Source organism: Macrobrachium nipponense, chromosome 16 (assembly GCF_015104395.2).
Source record: "Macrobrachium nipponense isolate FS-2020 chromosome 16, ASM1510439v2, whole genome shotgun sequence".
Classification (NCBI taxonomy): Eukaryota; Metazoa; Arthropoda; class Malacostraca; order Decapoda; family Palaemonidae; genus Macrobrachium; species Macrobrachium nipponense.
This window is the reverse complement of record NC_087209.1, coordinates 57,542,842-57,561,353: the sequence shown is the minus strand read 5'-3', so window position 1 is coordinate 57,561,353 and position 18,512 is coordinate 57,542,842. Positions and strand designations below refer to the sequence as shown.

Sequence of the window (18,512 nt, the reverse complement as noted above, 5' to 3'; positions counted from 1 at the left end):
GCACTATAAAACACTTCTCATCATGAAGCAATATAAAACACTTATCATATAAGAGACAATCCCTACCTTTCTAATTATCTAAATACTATGATGATCAAACCCAAGGATGGATATAAATGACATTTGGCAGAGGCCACAAACAACCACTTAAAAAAATAAGTCTAACATATGTGAGTGCTTTGGATAGTTTTACAACTTCTATATATCTGTAGTCTGTGGAAGAGCTTTACTACACTACACTACTAAGCAAAAAACTATCTCACCTTCTTCAAGGCTTTGAACTTGCGCATTTAATGCCTCCTTTTCTTGTTTTATATTTTCAAATGTCTTACTCAACTCCTCTTCTCTCGCTTTAACCTGAAATTGAGAAAAAAATTATGTCAGGTTAAGAACCCACAAGGTAAATAAACCATTTGTGAAATTGCAAAACCAGCTGGTGAAGACTGGAAACCATGTTATCAAAGAAAACAAATATTTACCTCATTATATGCAGTTTCTTTCTCTGACATATCTGATTCATGTTTTGATAACAAATCACGGATCTCTAATTCCTTCACAGTTTTTTCTTTCTCCAGTTCTGCTACCGTCTCTTCCGCAATTGAACGTGCCAATGTTTCAGAGTCTGCTCTAGCTACTGCCAACTGCAACTGGTGTGTTAAACTAGTTCGCTCTTCTTCAAGTTCCATCACTTGCCGTGTCTTTTCATCCACTTCTTCACGGAGTTCGCGAACTTGAGTCTTGTAGAGTGTCTGTAAATTCGTAATTTTTTTTTAGGACTGGTTGCTGTTACCACTTAAGGCTTTCAATGAATTCATTCTAAAAACATATGAAATTTTTTCATAAAAATCCTCTTTTTATGACAGGTTTCTGGCTCAAGAATCAACACAATCAAAGATTTTGACAAAGAGAATTACTCAAGACAACTAAGTACATACTTCATTTTAAAAAAGGAAATTTCTCCAAGAAACCTGCAGCTGTGCCCATGAAAAGGAATGCAAGTACTTTACATATAACAATAAAAATGAGGCACTTGAAATACTCACTGAAAAATACTGTTCAGCTTCTAGAGTGTCCTGAAGCTCCCTCATTTGCACATCATCAACAGACTTCTGAGTTTTGAGTTTGTGCAGCTCTTCCTCCAGATTGGATCGCATCTCCTTCAATTCTTCAAGGTCCCGAATCAACTGTTTCTCCCTTGTGCGCAGGAGAGACAATTCTGAATTCTGGGTCTGAAGATCACTTGCAATTGTTGCTCTTTTTTCACTTTCAGTTTCAATTTGTTTCTGAAGTGTTTTCACCTGCAATATGGATAACAGTTATAAGCAATTTCAGGCGAATATAAATCAAATGTTTTATGACAAAATAGTTAGGAAGGGAGAGAATTAACTACAAAATCCTCTCAAAGTTCTTTGAGAATTTATGATAAAATAGTATACCTAAATATGAAATTGGGCCAACTCATTAAAATAAAGCAAGCCAACCTTTTCACACTCCTGTCTGTGCTCCCCTTCTAACTTGTTGAGCTGCTGTTGCAACTGCCTGTAATCAACGCTCAACATAGAATTCTGACGTTCTCTCTCTTGACTAGATGCTTCTGCTTGTTGACGCTTTTGTTTTTCCTCATTCAGGCGCTCCTGCAATGCTGTAAGTAAAATGAAAAATACATAGTATATCACTCATAAGTCCAAACCAATCACTCTGTAACTTAGCTTTGAAATGTTACTCACACAAACATAAAATCATTTCAAAATGACAATTTGTCCAAAATTGCATTTTTCCTAACTATACAAACCTGAGGTCCTTTTACAATAGGAAGGTTACTAGCGGCAGCTGGATGGTCGTAAGCTTCGAACAAGGGAGTTCGGTAGTTAACTGCTTGTCCGACAGTGCGCACACCGCGCCACTGGGAGGTGAAGAATCATTTTTGCTTTAGGCCCAGGCAAAAAATGCAGAGTGAGGGGTGGCATGAGGTGGGACTATATGTAAAAGGACCTCAGGTTTGTATAGTTAGGAAAAATGCAATTTTGGACAAATTGTCATTTGTTCCGGTACGATATACAAACCTTTCGGTCCTTTTACAATAGGAAGACTCACTTCTTGGTGGGAGGAATCTGAGTCTTTTGAGAACAGACTGGTGTTCGCCCAACCTTGGATTGCCTCCCTGGTCGTAAGAGCGAGGGAGGTATCCAAGCCTCTGCCCAATTGATAGGGGTATGTACCGTAGGATCAATGGTCAGACCTCTGGACCCAAGTAGTAAGAGATAGGCAAGCGTATCTCTTAAAACTAGCAAGCAAGAACTTGTTCCTGTTGCAAGAGGCAACATATAGTTATGGGTTTATCTCTTGTTGGCTTCCACTTCCCCCCCCTTGTTGGGGGAAGTGGTGGATATTCGCTCCTATCCCTAATGAAAGGGATAGGATGGGGCTAGGTCAAGTAGCTTACCTGCATCTCATCCTTCCAGCAGGGTGACGACCGTATCCCTCTGCCCACAGGTAGAGGGGAGAAAAAGATGGGGAAGAGGAGCCAGTCACACTCTCTTCACTCATCCATTCTACAGTCACACCAGGAATCAATGCTGTTCTGCCTGCTAGGGGCTGGGTTAGCTACACAACGTGGTGAGCAGCCACCACGGGTCCCAAGGAAAAAGTATCCAAGGACCTGTGGGCAATATCCCGAAGGTAGAAGGAGGTTAAGGTGGTCTGGTTGGCCCAGACCCCTGCCTTCAGTACCTACGCCACGGACGAAGGGTACGGATGTTGTCGCTACCATCAGCTTCGTATGCCCTCCTGATCACCTCACGCAGCCAGCAAGAAAGTGTTCCTGTAACTTCTTCTTGGTTATCCCGGTACTAACGAAGAGGCGTCAACACTCAGACCTGAGGTGTCAAGTCTCTTCAGATAGCACCATCGCACTCTCACAGGACAAAGCAGCATCTCCTTCTCATTGAAGGCGGTGAAGTCCATTAGGGAGGGGATTGTGAAAGACTCGAACCGATCGATAGGGACCGAAGGATTCTGAGTCTTCGCTATGAAGTTCAGTACGAAATCGAGCGTCACAGATCCCCATCCCCTGGATGCTTGACTTCGCAGGAAAAGTCATGCAGTTACCTCAGAGGAAACGAAGGGAATAGTCGCTATGACCTATCCCTCTTCTCGACATAATCTTCGGTGATGTCCAGTACCCATACTGGTCTATCCGTCTGCAGCGAAGTGTCTCGCATCTCGTATCCCATTGCAGCGAAGTCTCTCGCGGTCTCGTATCCCCCTGCGGCAAAGTCTCTCCGTCTTCATAGTGGATAGGACACCAACACCCAATGGTGGGTATCGATGGTATGGGTACTGGGACAAGCTAGTAGGGCGAAGTAATGATTGATCTGGAACAACCGAACTAAGTCCACAGCATAGTTCGTAACTGACTCGGGGGCTTTGACAGCTGCCAATTGACTGCGTTCGGTAGTGTGAGGCAAGTTGTCCAAGCATCCAAGCAAGTCACGTGACCTTCGCCTTTAAAGGGGTATGCCGAGAGACCATACAAATCGTCTATTTGTTTGCCACCGATGCCGGACAGCGAGGTGATGATTCTCTCAAGGCATGTACCCAACAGGCGTAAGTCCATTGCCTTCTAGAGACCGAGGTCTCTGATGGCAATACAGAATTCTCATAGTAGTTGAATCTCAGCTAAGGAGAAACAACACTATGTGCCGTTGAAGATGAAGATGGAAGGTGAATGCCACCTACGTCTTCACAGCCGAATCGAGAGAAGTAATTCTCAAGATTCTGAATTTGTGCTTACAAAGGACTGAAAACGCTAAATCGCTATTTCATTGCTGTTCGGAGAGAAGTCGTAGTTGCAATGAAAGCGGGGCGCTTTCAGTAATGAAAACACAGGGATGTACTGCCTGAAGAACTGCTTCTCATGGGCTGATCATCTTCTTCTTTCAGACAAAATACTTGGAAGTAGAGCTGGCAGGGCGGGGAACAGGCGATGTCTTCCGTTACATCTGTAATTTGGGGTGAACAATGAACAATTGCACACCTACGAATACGAGATATTTAGAAGACAAACTCAGATGTCTGAAGAAATCATTCCGCAGTATCGCAGGGGTGCAATGCAGCGGGAGACTAGGCTACAGACTTCTGTTACCGTGCGGTAAACAGAAAGATGATAGAGTCCTTTGAGATATCTCTGTTTGAAAATTCTCGCAATGTCCAAGGCGATGCAGTAGAGATGGTCATTCATGTATGCGAGAATCCCCATCAGAGACCTAAGTCTGTGATTGTCGGGCAGAGATACGATTCGGTAGTCAATCATTGTAGGGGAGAGAGACATAAACCGACCGTGCATCTCGGAGGGCCAGCTGGTACTGGGCTTGGTCGGCAGTCCAATACACAGTTAGCTCTTGCTCACTCGTCATCCCGAGTTGCCAGGTAATCCATTCCAAGAAGGAATGCGTTCGGCTAGAACCATCAAGCGTAAAAAAATACGCTTGAGCAATTGTATTTAAACGAAACGGATTTCGGTAAACACAAAAGCTGAGGTGGTGTATCGTAACAATACCATAAGTATCTCAAAATCGAAACTGGTAACTACTGGGAGGTTGCAGGCAGTCCCGAGTTGCAGTTCAATTAAGATACTATTAGTCTCGGTCACAATCCGTAGAGTTAACTACGGTATGTGTCTACACTCCGGACAATTCAACTGATTAACAGAATCATGTCGCGAGGGTAACATATGTAGTATATTTGTAGGTTCCTGTACAAAGACCTCCATCCTAAATTCTTTCCCATTCGAGGAATGAGAATAAGGATTGGAAGCCGACACCCTTCATTCTCTAATCAAGAGAGTGAAGGAGAAATCTTCCCCGAAGGAAAGCTTCAATGGTGATAACAGAATACCGAAGACGATAGTTGCTACGTCTATAGAACGCCTCGCCTTCCCAGCAGAGTTTTAGTGATATTAATTATAAAAGCAGCAGCCATGCCTTCTCCTAAAGCGACTGTTGTTGGGAGAGTGGGCATGTCGTAGGAGATATTTCCGGTCTGACGGAAGCTTAGGGTAAGAGAGACAAGTCACAAGAGTAGCTAGGCTTCGAGATGGATTTTAGGGACTTCTACAATAAGACCTATTTTCCTTCCCAATTTGCTGGCGTTGTGTTTACCACTTTTCAGGCGATGCTCGAGGCGGTCTTTGGAAGCCCCGTGATTCAGAAACAACTGCAGTCTGTGATCTCGGACGGATGTCCAACTACCTGCCTTCCTGTTAGGCCTATCTAGGGCGTGAGTGGTGCGCCAAGATACCCAGGCCCAAGAAACAGCCAGGCGCCACGTTTTCCCACAACGATACACTGAATATTGCATCCAGGTACGTCTAAGAGTGTAAACTTCAACCCAGCACCTTTTACTACCATACGACTCTTGCTAAATTCATTTTCAATTCTCATTTTTACCCCTTCTACATCAAAAGCCCTTTGTCCTCATCGGGCCACGTGCTTCCCTTTGTGACTTGTTAAAGACCAAGCTTTCGTGCATACCTCAGTGAAACATTCGAGTTTACTTTCCCCAATGTTAGAGAATTAATCAGCCTTAATCAAAGCAAGAAGTCATTTTTTCTTTTATCTCGTTTAATCTGGGATTCTTTTCCAGATTCCATGAGTCACGTGCCGTCTCTCTGCCCGCACGTGTGCATTGCCCAAGTGAATGAAAATCAGCTTGAATGACTCCAGTTGGGGCCGTCATTTACCTTTTCTCCAGGCCAGCACGGGCCTTTTTGTAAATAAATAGCTGTAAAGTAACGAGCTGAGTTTTCTGGCGACCTTTTCCTCTAAAGAAATATTCATTAATAATCAGTTTTACGGTAAGTTCAATTAATTTCAACTCGTCTTCCTTCAATTATTTCCGTTTACGTATCTAGCCTCTCTCAAGGCCCGCTAAATACGTAAAATTGTCGACCTCGCCGAGGATCGAATCTGGGCTTGCTTAAAAAAGCTTGTAAATCGCATTATCCGTTGTAAAACGTAAACTGTAAATTATTTTACAAAAAGCAAATCAAGCACACTTGCAGGGAAAGAAGACACACTGACTCACGGTAAGGTATTCCATTCATTAATATGATTATTCTATAACCAATGTTAGCTTAAGGTACGTCTAAGTATTTTTATTGTAGAAGTGTTTAAACAAATGTGAAGGTAGAAATCTTATTATTGTAACGGCCAGAGCGCCGAGCGAGTTCTGTTATTTTGTAAATCGCATTGTTGTAGGAGCTCACACGAACACGTGTGCAGATAGATGCCAGAAAGGACCAGATCAAACTAGGAAGTGCTTTGCCAGGGTTTATTGCTGTATTAGAAAGCCTAGCTAGTTAGGAGTGTTTTACTAATAGTTACGGCAAAAGAAGTGTACAATTCTTTTGTCTGTGATATGTTAGGTAATCCATTTTAACTTAGTTTTCATTCCAAGTGTTGGTAACCGCTTACCTCTCAGCTTAATTCAGCCTCACGCACTCTCGCGCCTGCGCGGTCTCAACCAGCCTTCGTTTTCGCTCACAGCGGCAGCCATGTTTGTTATCTCTTTCAGCATTACCTAAACCATTTAAGCAAAGTAACGTAAGTCTCAAAGTTTTAACGTAAATAATATCAATCTCGGTACTAGTATCTATTGTTCTGCCAGAGAAATTAACGTAATTCGCCTTGAATAAGAAAGTAGAATTTGTTGTTGTAAATTGCCTTCGCATTTACAGAGAATCAGCTGTTTTGAACGACACGCTGTGCGCTATCCGCACTACCCAACTCGCCTCACGTGTTTCACCTCGCATCGCTCACTCGCGCGCTGAGCGAAAGTCTCATTTCCTTTCGTACTTAACGTAACCTCTTTTACAAATGTTTGCTAACATTGTTTTAAAATCCTTACCGTCATTTCACTGTTCACAGGGACCTAGTATACTTACGTAAAGTTAACGTAAATCTTCAAGTAGAGTAAATCACAAGAATTGTTAACGTAAAACGCGTCTTTGTAAAATTCATATTGAAACGCAAATCATTTCATAAGCGCAAGCCGCTACTATTAGCGTAAAAATCGTTCAACGCGAGCGCGTTATCATTTTCATAAAACGTTATCCAAAGCAATTCTTTCATTTCACGTTAACGAAAGTAAATCATTTAACGCAAGTTGCGTCATATTAAACTAACATTAGTAGTTCAATTCAATTATAAGGGAGTTCATTCATATATCATTTTTCACCCTCTCCGAGAGAGAGAGAGAGAGAGAGAGAGAGAGAGAGAGAGAGAGAGAGAGAGAGAGAGAGAGAGAGAGAGAGAGAACCCATTATTCCCGAAGCCAAGAGTACTACATCTTACCATTAATTATAGCATGCAGAATTAACATTATTTTAGTCTCTTGTGTCTTTCATTTACACAGCGTGATACGTACGCGCATGTGTCCATTGCAGTTTGCAAGCATTTATATATTTCATTTATCGAGTACTTCAGCGAGGGACTGAGCATTTCTAAAATTATCATTACCTGTCGCTGCCCGAGTGGTCTTTTCATTTTCTTTTATCACAAAAGACTTGCGTATACCCCAAGCACAACCCGCACAGTGTGCCACGCAAATTCATTACTTCCAGACAGAGAAGTCTTCACCAGTTAGGACTGGCCACCACCAGTGCACGTCAGGTCTTACCATTTTACAGTGCCACTAATTCTTGACACTGTCCATCGACTGGCTGCTGAAGTACTCCCACCTTTTACCTTCTCTCCTCCACCATTACACTCTGCCATGAGCAGTGCCATTTCACTTCAGTATATTTAAGTATACTGCATGTAGTGTCCGGGACACACCAGCACGATACCAGTGCCCCAAGTAAACCTGCGTGTCCGTCCTTACGGAACGCCCTATTCTTTAGTGTGTCCATGTACAAGGGTCAGTGATCCTTCGGACCAATCAAGGGAACGCCTCCCGAAGTGCCGCAATACCAGCACTACTAGTGCTGCCCAAGGAACGCCTCCTCATAGGCGCCGTGCACCTGTATTGGACCTACAGGTAGCCCATTCCAACGTCTCCCAAGTAGGGAACGCCCGTAAGTGTGACGTACGCCGCACACTCCATGTGATTTTTTCACCCTCAAGCATCAAAAGGTGGCCATTCACAAAGTGCCACCGAGCACCCAGTCGTTTCAGACTTTTCATTACCACGTCGCAGAACACATTTCCAAGTGAGTGCCACTTCCCACAGTAGGCACTCCCATTCCATTCAGTACCCTTTCCTGGCCATTATTTTCATTTTCATCAGAGCCTCTAACTGCAGCCTAAGGGAAACGGTCTTCCCCCCTGATTCCCCCCGCGACTTCTTTGCCAGAGAGCTAGAGAAGCTCGGAGCCCTCATAACTCTGGGCAAGGAGGCCGGTTACACTGGACCAGCACTTGACCAGTGGATAAAGGCGCAGCAGGCTGCTGCGCGCCTGCAAGAAAAGGAAGAAAGAGAAACAGAGGAGAAAGCCAGAGAAGCAGAGAGAAAGGAAAGAGAAGAAGAGAGAAAGCATGAGCTAGCTCTCATAGATGACGCAATCTCTCTGCTAGTTTCTAAGCCCCAGACCATGAGCTGGACTCCCGGTAAGAGGTGGTTGCGGAGGTTCTGCACCACTTGTTGTGTGCGTGGGCATGCTGTGGATTCCGACCAGTGTCCAAGTCAGTCTCTACCTTGGGAGGAGAGCTTCCAGGGTGAACTTCTCCAAGGCTACCATGTAGCCCTGCCTGATGAACAGTCTCCTACAGCCTATCAGTGGGTACAAGTCATGGCCGACACCGAAGCCCAGGTCTCCCTTATCTCCAGAAAGGCATTGGCTAGGGGTGCCAAAATCCAGACGAACGAAGAAATTCAGTTTGAATGGATTGACGGTAACCTCTATTCTGTTCCTTCGGTCCTTCTGAATGTAAAAATGCCCTTTCTGGACCAGGTGACCAAGGAAACCACATTGTGCCGCCTGGGCGTAGTTGACCAATTTCATGATGTTTATCAGGTGATATTGGGCCGAGATTTACTTAAGCCGCATCTCCCCTGGACGCCACTCCCACTACCAGATGCACCGGATCCCTGCAGCATGCCTCATAATCAATCATCAGTTTTAGATTCAGAGGCTAGTGCCTCCGATGTCCCAGACATCCCTTTTATTTGTGAACCTGGCCCTGACCCAGTGTCAGAGCCAGATGTTTCTTCCGCATCATCTCAGCCTCTTACCATTTTACCGCCTACCTCCTCCACTTTGGAAGAGGTAAGCCCACCAGTTAACCCCGGACTTGTTTCCAAGGGTGATTCAACAGAGGTTTCCTTAACCTCCCCACGTCAAATCACTGCCAGAGAGGACTCTTCACCTGTGCCAGAGCACACTGCCAGCCTTGGTGACTCCACAGATTCGCAACCTGTGGGGCCATCTCGGCCTTACCGTCCAGTGCCACGGAAGAGGTTCTGGAACAAGTTCTGCCGAGACTGTGGCCGCAAGGGTCCCATGTCTGCCAACTACAGAGGGTGCGCGAACCACAATATTCCTGCCATCGCAATGGCCGTCACCAATCCTTCTTCACTAGGACCCCCAGCTAAGGGCCCTATAACAGTCGCACCCCTCCAAAGCCATTATCCGCCAAGCCACGTCAGAGGCCTACGACTACTCTGGCGCACACAAATCTCCTAATACAGGAAGAATCGAATCCCCCGAGGGGCAAACGTCGATAGACGTCACTTAATCACCATTGAAGGTATCAACCATATTAAACTGATCCTTCCGACCGTCCAACTGAGGGTCACCAGACCTCACTTCTCCAGAGTTTGTACCCTTGCAGTTGCAAGCTACATTCCAGGAGGTTACGACCTCCTCCTAGGGCAAGACATGAAGTCTCCCTCACCGTTCAAGAAGCCTAGGGGTCCTAACTCCACAACAAATCACTCCAAGGCAAGGAGTCATCGAAATTCTACTTCCTCCAGGAAGTACGTCCACCAACAGTCTCCCCCGTTACCAAGGAGGGAGATTGACCATTCACAGTTCCGTTGCAAAACCTGCAACGTAATAGGGCACTCTACTAATTGGCCTAGGTGCCCTAGCCGACTACCAGCAGTGGACAATGTCTATTTTCCACAAGGCTTAGCCTTCCAAAAGAGACAGGAGCCTCTGTCTCCCATTTCCAAGGGCACGCTGAGAGGTATTGCACCTCCGGTACCCGCCACAGGTCTAGTCGACCTCAACACTCTGCCAGTACCACTTGGCAGCACTGAGCAGTGCCAAGCTCCGCCCAGCCTGGACGTAGAGCCACCACAGAACTTGACTTCTGCGCCTGGCCCCGAGCTAGCGCCGGCGCCTAACCTAACCAAGGATCCTCCTACAGGAGATCCTCCAACAGGCATGGAGCTTACCGCAGCCCATGGCCAATCCAAGGTCCTGATCTTCTTCACCCCTCCACTGTCGCCCGAGGATGAACCTCCGGCAGACCTAACCTTCTCACCTCACCTGGAAAACCAGGAACTGCCCGACCAGGAGTCAGCCTGGAGTTTTCCCCTTACTACGGCTGTCGCAGCAGCTGAAGTGAGGGCCTCCCCTGCAGTAGTTTCCACCTCTACGACGGTTGCTGCAGATACCGAAGTAGGGTGTTCACCTGAAATCCCTCAGGCTACCACTGCCTCTGCTCCTGCCGGCGTTTCTGGCCTTTCCCCAGAGTCAGGGCCTCCGTCTACTCCTAGGACTGGTATAGCCAGGTCCTGGAGGAATAAGAAGAAGAAGAAGAAGGGACGTCATTAACACACTAACCAAAGAGCCACATGCTCTCCTTGACACCTGTGCCCGAGGTACAGTGTCACATTCATTTGCAGAATGATCCTGGCACCTACCCAGAGAAGGTAGCCAGCCTGATCTCTGCCAGTAGAACTAACCCTCTAACCCCTAGCCATTGTGATACTAACCCTCACTTAAATATAATTACCTCATTACATTTCCATCCTGGTAATGCACTAACCACTCATCATCCTCACGCACCATTACTCTCATGTATTTTAACAATTCCGTCGCTGAACTGTAGTTGTGCGTACCACACTCTGGAATGATTGCGTCTTCATTTAACTGTATTGAGTAGGTTAGGCTAATGATTTAGTACCAGGGCATTAGGTTAGTAGCAAGTAGAATTTTCAAGTAACCTTATCTAGGGGTAGAGTAGACTGTCGTCACAAGACAACCCGTAGTTATTACTTAGGCTAGACTACATTACTCCATTAAGTTAGTACACTTAGCATCTTTGCCTATAAGTTAGGTAGGCCATTGTAGTCAGCCGTATCGCTGCTCAAAAAACTTCAAGTTAGAGTAGGAGAACTGGGTAGTCGAGGCGATCAACTTATTTAAGCCAAGACCTTCACGCCCGAAAGGGAGTGAATGCCTTCTTAACAGGGGGAGCTGCTACGTCTATAGAACGCCTCGCCTTCCCAGCAGAGTTTTAGTGATATTAATTATAAAAGAAGCAGCCATGCCTTCTCCTAAAGCGACTGTTGTTGGGAGAGTGGGCATGTCGTAGGGAGATATTTCCGGTCTGACGGAAGCTTAGGGTAAGAGAGGCAAGTCACAAGAGTAGCTAGGCTTCGAGATGGATTTTAGGGACTTCTACAATAAGACCTATTTTCCTTCCCAATTTGCTGGCGTTGTGTTTACCACTTTTCAGGCGATGCTCGAGGCGGTCTTTGGAAGCCCCGTGATTCAGAAACAACCAGTATCGCTCTCAGTCAACTGCAGTCTGTGATCTCGGACGGATGTCCAACTACCTGCCTTCCTGTTAGGCCTATCTAGGGCGTGAGTGGTGCGCCAAGATACCCAGGCCCAAGACACAGCCGGGCGCCACGTTTTCCCACAACAATACACTGAATATTGCATCCAGGTACGTCTAAGAGATTAAACTTCAACCCAGCACCTTTTACTACCATACGACTCTTGCTAAATTCATTTTCAATTCTCATTTTTACCCCTTCTACATCAAAAGCCCTTTGTCCTCATCGGGCCACGTGCTTCCCTTTGTGACTTGTTAAAGACCAAGCTTTCGTGCATACCTCAGTGAAACATTCGAGATTACTTTCCCCAATGTTAGAGAATTAATCAGCCTTAATCAAAGCAAGAAGTCATTTTTTCTTTTATCTCGTTTAATCTGGGATTCTTTTCCAGATTCCATGAGTCACGTGCCTTCTCTCTGCCCGCAAGTGTGCATTGCCCAAGTGAATGAAAATCAGCTTGAATGACTCCGGTTGGGGCCATCTTTTACCTTTTCTCCAGGCCAGCACGGGCCTTTTTGTAAATAAATAGCTGTAAAGTAACGAGCTGAGTTTTCTGGTGACCTTTTCCTCTAAAGAAATATTCATTAATAATCAGTTTTACGGTAAGTTCAATTAATTTCAACTCGTCTTCCTTCAATTATTTCCGTTTACGTATCTAGCCTCTCTCAAGGCCCGCTAAATACGTAAAATAGTTCAAGCCAAACTGGATGTCCCCGTCCGTTCTTCTCTATACCAGGGTTGGCCACCTACTGTGAGATATTCTTCCTTCACCAGCAGTGCTTCTTCCGAGCGTTAGAAATTCCAGGAATTCAAGCATTCGGCGAGATTCCCGATAATCGTAGTAACAATTATCCGGGATTCTCGTCTAGCCCACTGTGGACCGTGGTTTCGCCCAAGTGGTTGCAGATCGTAAAAAACCAGAACGTTCACTCTGAGAGTGCTAGAAATTCCGAAGAATTCTAAGCGATCGGCGAAACCCCCACCGAATTTGTCAGACGATCATCGGTTGGTGGTCCTCCTGATTCCCGTAGAAATCGAGGATGGGGCAGGATCCTTCCTCAACGACGGGGACTTACATCCGGTAGGACCCAAAGGTCCCCCCCAGGAACGCAGTCCCCAACGTGGAATCCTACAGAGAACTCTGCAGGATCCCTCCCCTTTCCCTCGTAGCCGTAAGGAGAGAGGGAATGGGGGAGGAATTGGATACTTGCTCGCCTTCCCAGCGGAACTAGCAGTTGGAGAAGCGAGTACGAGCAGCCATCACCTTGCGGCGATGGCCTCTCAGAGTCTGGGAAAATGAAATTGTTAGGATACAATAAAGTTTTATACATACTTACCTGGCAGATATATACTTAGCTAATGTCTCTGACGTCCAACAGAATTCAAAACTCGCGGCACACGCTACAGGTAGGTCAGGTGATCGACCCCCTACCGCCGCTGGGTGGCGGCAATAGGAACCATTCCCGTTTTCCGACAGATTTTCTCTTCCACCTATCTCCTGAGGGGAGGCTGGGTGGGCCATTAAACGTATATATCTGCCAGGTAAGTATGTATAAAACTTTATTGTATCTTAACAATTTCATTTTTATACATGCAACTTACCCGTCAGATATATACTTAGCTGATTGGCACCCTTGGTGGAGGGTAAGAGATAGTTACTCAATATAAATAGCAATTCAAAAAACAGGGAAACAACGTCTTGTTGTAGGTACTATAAAATATTCTTAAAACCTAGGCTCCTACCTTATTGGGCAGAAGACTTCATGAATACTGTCTATGAGTCTGCTTGCCTCAAGAGTTTCAGTGAGGATGAGACCTGCCACTGAGAACTCTTCTGGATCTTATCAATGGGGGCTAGCCCGCTTACTCGACAGAGCCTTGTCTCAGATCGTACTAATGGGGCTATCCCACTTACATGGTAGAGCCTTCACCTTTGTCATATCAACGGGGACTAACCCTCTTACAAGACAGAGCCTAGGTCCAAACCATTACAAGGAGCATGAAAACCAATCTCGAACACCTGACCATACTAATATTGTTAGAAACTACGATTTGAAAGTGGTACATTTCCACTACCACTTTCAATCAACCATAGTATAGTATAGTATAGTATAGTATATTTGTTTGTCCTTATTTGTTACAAATTCATAGTATAAACAGAAAATTCGCCGAAGCAATTAATGCTTATATGGCGATAACATAAGGCAAGTTTACTGGTTTTTCATAAAAGTTATACAGACTTACAAGCTAAACAGAGACATAAAAATACATGGGTCGAGCCTATTTTGACAAAGGGTTATAATACTAAGTAAGATATAATACTAAGTAAAGCCATTAAAAATACAAAAGAAGGCAAGTCCAGCTTGCAACACAAAAAGCATTCATACAAATGCCAATAAAATAAACACACACGTCCAGCTTGTGTTCCAAGGAATAAAAAATACCTGGGTAACTAAAAGGAGTCTTTAAAAGCACAGTTCAACACCCCTTAAAATACCTACTGTTGTGCAAGTAACAGTTTTTGTAATTTCTGAGAGAAACATAAAAGGAATCTTCTAAAAGCTTTCTGTCAAGTTCATTGTTAAGCCCAATCAGCTGATAGTGGAGAATCTCCTTTCAACACCTCCGTACGTATGATAGGTGTATGGATAACCACGGCCCCTAGTAGCATATTCATGGGAACTCAAGTGGGCGTAACAAAAGATCATAAAAGTAAGGCAGCTCACCTATAAAGCAGTCTTTCTCAAGAACTTGAATAAGCTTAGTTTATACAGGCTACTTATGTTTTAGTATTTGCAAAACGTGATATAGTTCCGATGTGCCCGATCATCACCGGTTCTTCATCCTCATATCTGACTCCCAGAATTATTATTCTTAACAAGTTGTTGACACGTACCTTCAATCTCTTAAGCACAGTAACAGGTGCCGAGCCCATAATTAAGAGGTGGTTATTCAAGTAGGGGAGCACTAGAGCATAATATAGTTTAAGCAATATGTCAGTCGGCACGAAATCACGAGGTACTAACTAATTGCTCCAGTTATACGGCTGACATTAAGTGAGACATTGTTAATGTGTTTGTATATGTCAGTATTAGTGATAGTCAAGCCTAGGTATGAATTTGAAGTACCGTTACCCATTCAATAATGCCACCAGCGAAAGATAGGGCGGGAAGTTCTTGGGGAGACCTGGTCAGGACAAACATCAACTTTACGCTTACTAGTATTAGGAGTTAGCATATTTGCTTTAAGTATACTCAAGTTCATTAAACAAATTCTAACTTTATTCATAAGCTCGGTGAATGAATGGGATACCAACAGAAAAGCAGCATCATCCGCAAATAAAATTGTTTCGGCCTGCACTGCATTAGGTAGGTCATTTATAAATATATTAAAACAGAGAGGACAAGTATAGACCCTTGAGGACACCACATGTAATCACTTTAACATCAAGAATCAACACCATTTACGCTTACAAACTGCCTTCTGTTAGCAAAGTATGATCTTAGGTATAGATGAAATTGGCCACGAAACCCATAATGCTGTAGTTTATCCAAAAGTATTTTGTGAGACACAGTGTCAAATGCCTTTCTCAAGTCAAGGAAGAAGCAGACACAGAAACTCTTCTCTTGATAAGCCTTTGTTGCAATAGAGAGAAATTTAATAATGGCCTGTGTAGTACTTCTATTCTTGCGGAAGCCATATTGAGAATTATTAAGAATAGAGTACTTTTCAATGAAGCTGTTCATTCTGTCTAGAGTTAACCTTTCAAAAGATTTTTGAAGCCACGGGTAAAACAACCGATATGGGGCCTATAATTATCAATGATACTTTCTAATCCAGACTTATATACAGGAGTAACTCTTGCAACCTTATGTCGACTAGGAAATTCAGGCTGCATTAATGGAACATATAGAGCATTGCATAATGGGAAGCAAATACATTACAGCTATCCTTCAATATAACGGCGTTATGTCACAAATTTTATTGCCTTTATTTTTTAAAACTTCTGATAACGTGTGCCACCTCTACATGATCAGTCGGCCTTAAGTAAAACACGTTGTCATTATTGGAGGGGTATGGTAGGTAGTTACAAGCAGTGGTTCTAAATTAACCCACAATGGAGGCAGCAGCATTTATAAAAAAAATTATTGACATAGTTGACCAAATCCAAACCAGTCAAAATCCCATCAGTGTCTGGATATATTCCAGGCTGGCAGCTTTTTTAGTTTTTATAAGACTATTAATAATTAACCACAGTTTCGAAGTATCATTTCCAGCATCTTTAAATTTACTATAATAGTATACTCGTTTGGCCAGTCTAATTGCTTTTGTTAGCATATTCTATATTGAGTATAGGCCGAACTTCTCAATCTTACCTTTCAAGTACATTTATATAACCTGGACTTTTAGCAATACAAGATTTCAGAATAGGTGTCATCCATGGAGCTGGCTCGATCAGTTTGGGTAAGGATTTTTTAAGAGGGAATGAGCTCTCATAAAGTTTAAAACAAAAACACCAGCAAAGTAAGATTCATATACAGTATCAAAACTACCATACGAACAAACTCACGAGGATTAAAATTAGACACAAGAAACCTAAAAGTCGTCAAGCTCCTCTTGCTAAACGATCTCCTCACCTGAGCAAACCCTACCTATAAAAAAAAGTTGGTTAGCAAAAGGCTTAAATGAAGCCATAACAATAAAATGGTCTGTAGATCATAAGGATAACGTAAGTGTTATTCACATTATCAATATTAATAATCCAAATATGGTCCAATAGGCTGAACCTTGTTAAAACACTATTCGATGTTTATTTGGTGGGTATTGTAACCAATGGCGTAAAGCCAATTTCAAACATACCATTAATAAAATTATCAATATATCCAAATTTACCAAACCCATATTAAGCAGATTGATATTATAATCACCGCATGCTATCACTTTCTTGTACTTAGCAAGTAAATCTCTCAAGAAGGATAAGTAATTAGAGACAAAACGCATTGTTATTCTCAGGGGAGGAAGTATGGGGGATGGTAGAAGAGCAGAGCAGACAACGTCAACACTGTTAAAGTTCCGTACAACTGTTAAGACCTCGAAGAGGTCATTAACAAACGAGAAATTTTCTAAAATTTTCGCCCGTATGCCATATTTTATAAATATCTTCACTCCTCCACCATAATGGTTTCGATATATATCATGAGAGTAAAATCCAGGAATTACATAATTTACGTCTATATCAGGAGATAACCAAGTTTCAGTAAAGATTACACATGAAAACAGGGTTAACAGGTTAGCAAAATGTGACACAAAATGCATAAAATTCTTTTTACAACTTCGTATGTTCAAGAGTAATATATTAAAACCTGTAACAGTTACCATATTAGATATTAACTCACAGTCAAGATAATTACACAAGGGAGGAGAATAATTATCCAGATCTAGCGTCAGTATAGGGTAATCACCGTTTTTAAAAATCAATAGAAGTCATCATTGATTACAATACAGTACTTACACAGCAACACCGGGTGTTTCAGCATTAACATTCAAATTATCCACAGCATCCATAACTGGCATTTCTTGTTGGTCTATATCTCGCAGTTCAGTTAGGGTTGAGACCCTGCGGGACCGGTCATTGTTAACGAACCTGACATGAGTAATGCCATCCCAGAGTAAATACAGATTTTATCTTAGCTGGAAATTGCTTTTTTAACTGCCTCAAGTTATAGAATATTACCTGGTTAGATTTTGTTAAATATTCAGTTACATAAAAATCAACAGGCCTACGCCGTCTGGCCTGTTTTAATAAGAGATGTTTATTCACTGCGTTACCACAACTAACTCTCAATAACTTTCTGTTGCGATCAAAGAAACTAACTTGTATACAGTTAATATCAATTAGGACACCATCCTCTCCACAAATGTACTTACAGACTTCTCCTTTCAAGACATGAAAATTAACGCGAGAATCAGTCGTCGCTGCCGTGACCAAACCAAACCCATAAAAACAACACCACAAAATTAAAATTTTCTAATCTATCTAATCTAATTAAGATCGGTTTCAGCCCCCTGTCCCAGCACCGAATCCGCAGATACGTAAGGTCCGAGAGAGAAGCACATAAAAGACATGTACATCTCTCAAATAGTTAGATGCAAATACTCAATTACATCACCAGTATGTGGATTCGACTAAAGCCTGTAAAGACATATTTTTATGAAAAGCTAAGGAAGTAGCCACAGCTCTGACCTCATGCGCTTTCACTCTCAGTTGTCTGAAATGTTCCTCTTCACATGATGAATGGGCTTCTTTAATAATGTCTCTAATAAAGAAGGCTTGGGCATTCTTTGACATGGTCCTACTCGGATTCCTTACTGAGCACCAAAGACTCTCCGAGTTTCCTCCCATTCCCTTCTTCCTTTCTAGATAGAACTTGAGGATCCTGACTGGACATAAGGTCCTCTCTACCTCTCTCCCCACCAGGGACGACAATCCTTTAATTTCAAAAGTCCTTGGCCAAGGCTTAGAAGGATTCTCATTTTTGGCTAAAAATAGGGGATTAAAGTAGCATACTGCAGAGTCCTTCTTAAAACCCACTGTGCCCTCTAAAGCCTGAATCTCGCTTATTCTCTTAGCCGAGGCTAATGCAAACAGGAAGAGAGATTTTCTAGTTAGATCTCTAAAAGAAGAATTATTAGGAGGTTCAAACTTCTCTGACATAAGGAAT

General features: G+C 43.3%; 1 protein-coding gene across 1 annotated transcript in view; it reads right to left on the bottom strand.

The window, feature by feature from the left end:
• Positions 1-18,512, bottom strand: part of LOC135195728 (rho-associated protein kinase 2-like) — a 166,614-nt gene that overhangs the window by 58,264 nt on the left and 89,838 nt on the right. The window contains 4 exon segments of the mRNA XM_064222155.1: positions 264-357; positions 480-749; positions 1,044-1,298; positions 1,482-1,642. Of these exon segments, the coding sequence (XP_064078225.1) occupies positions 264-357; positions 480-749; positions 1,044-1,298; positions 1,482-1,642 (780 nt within the window).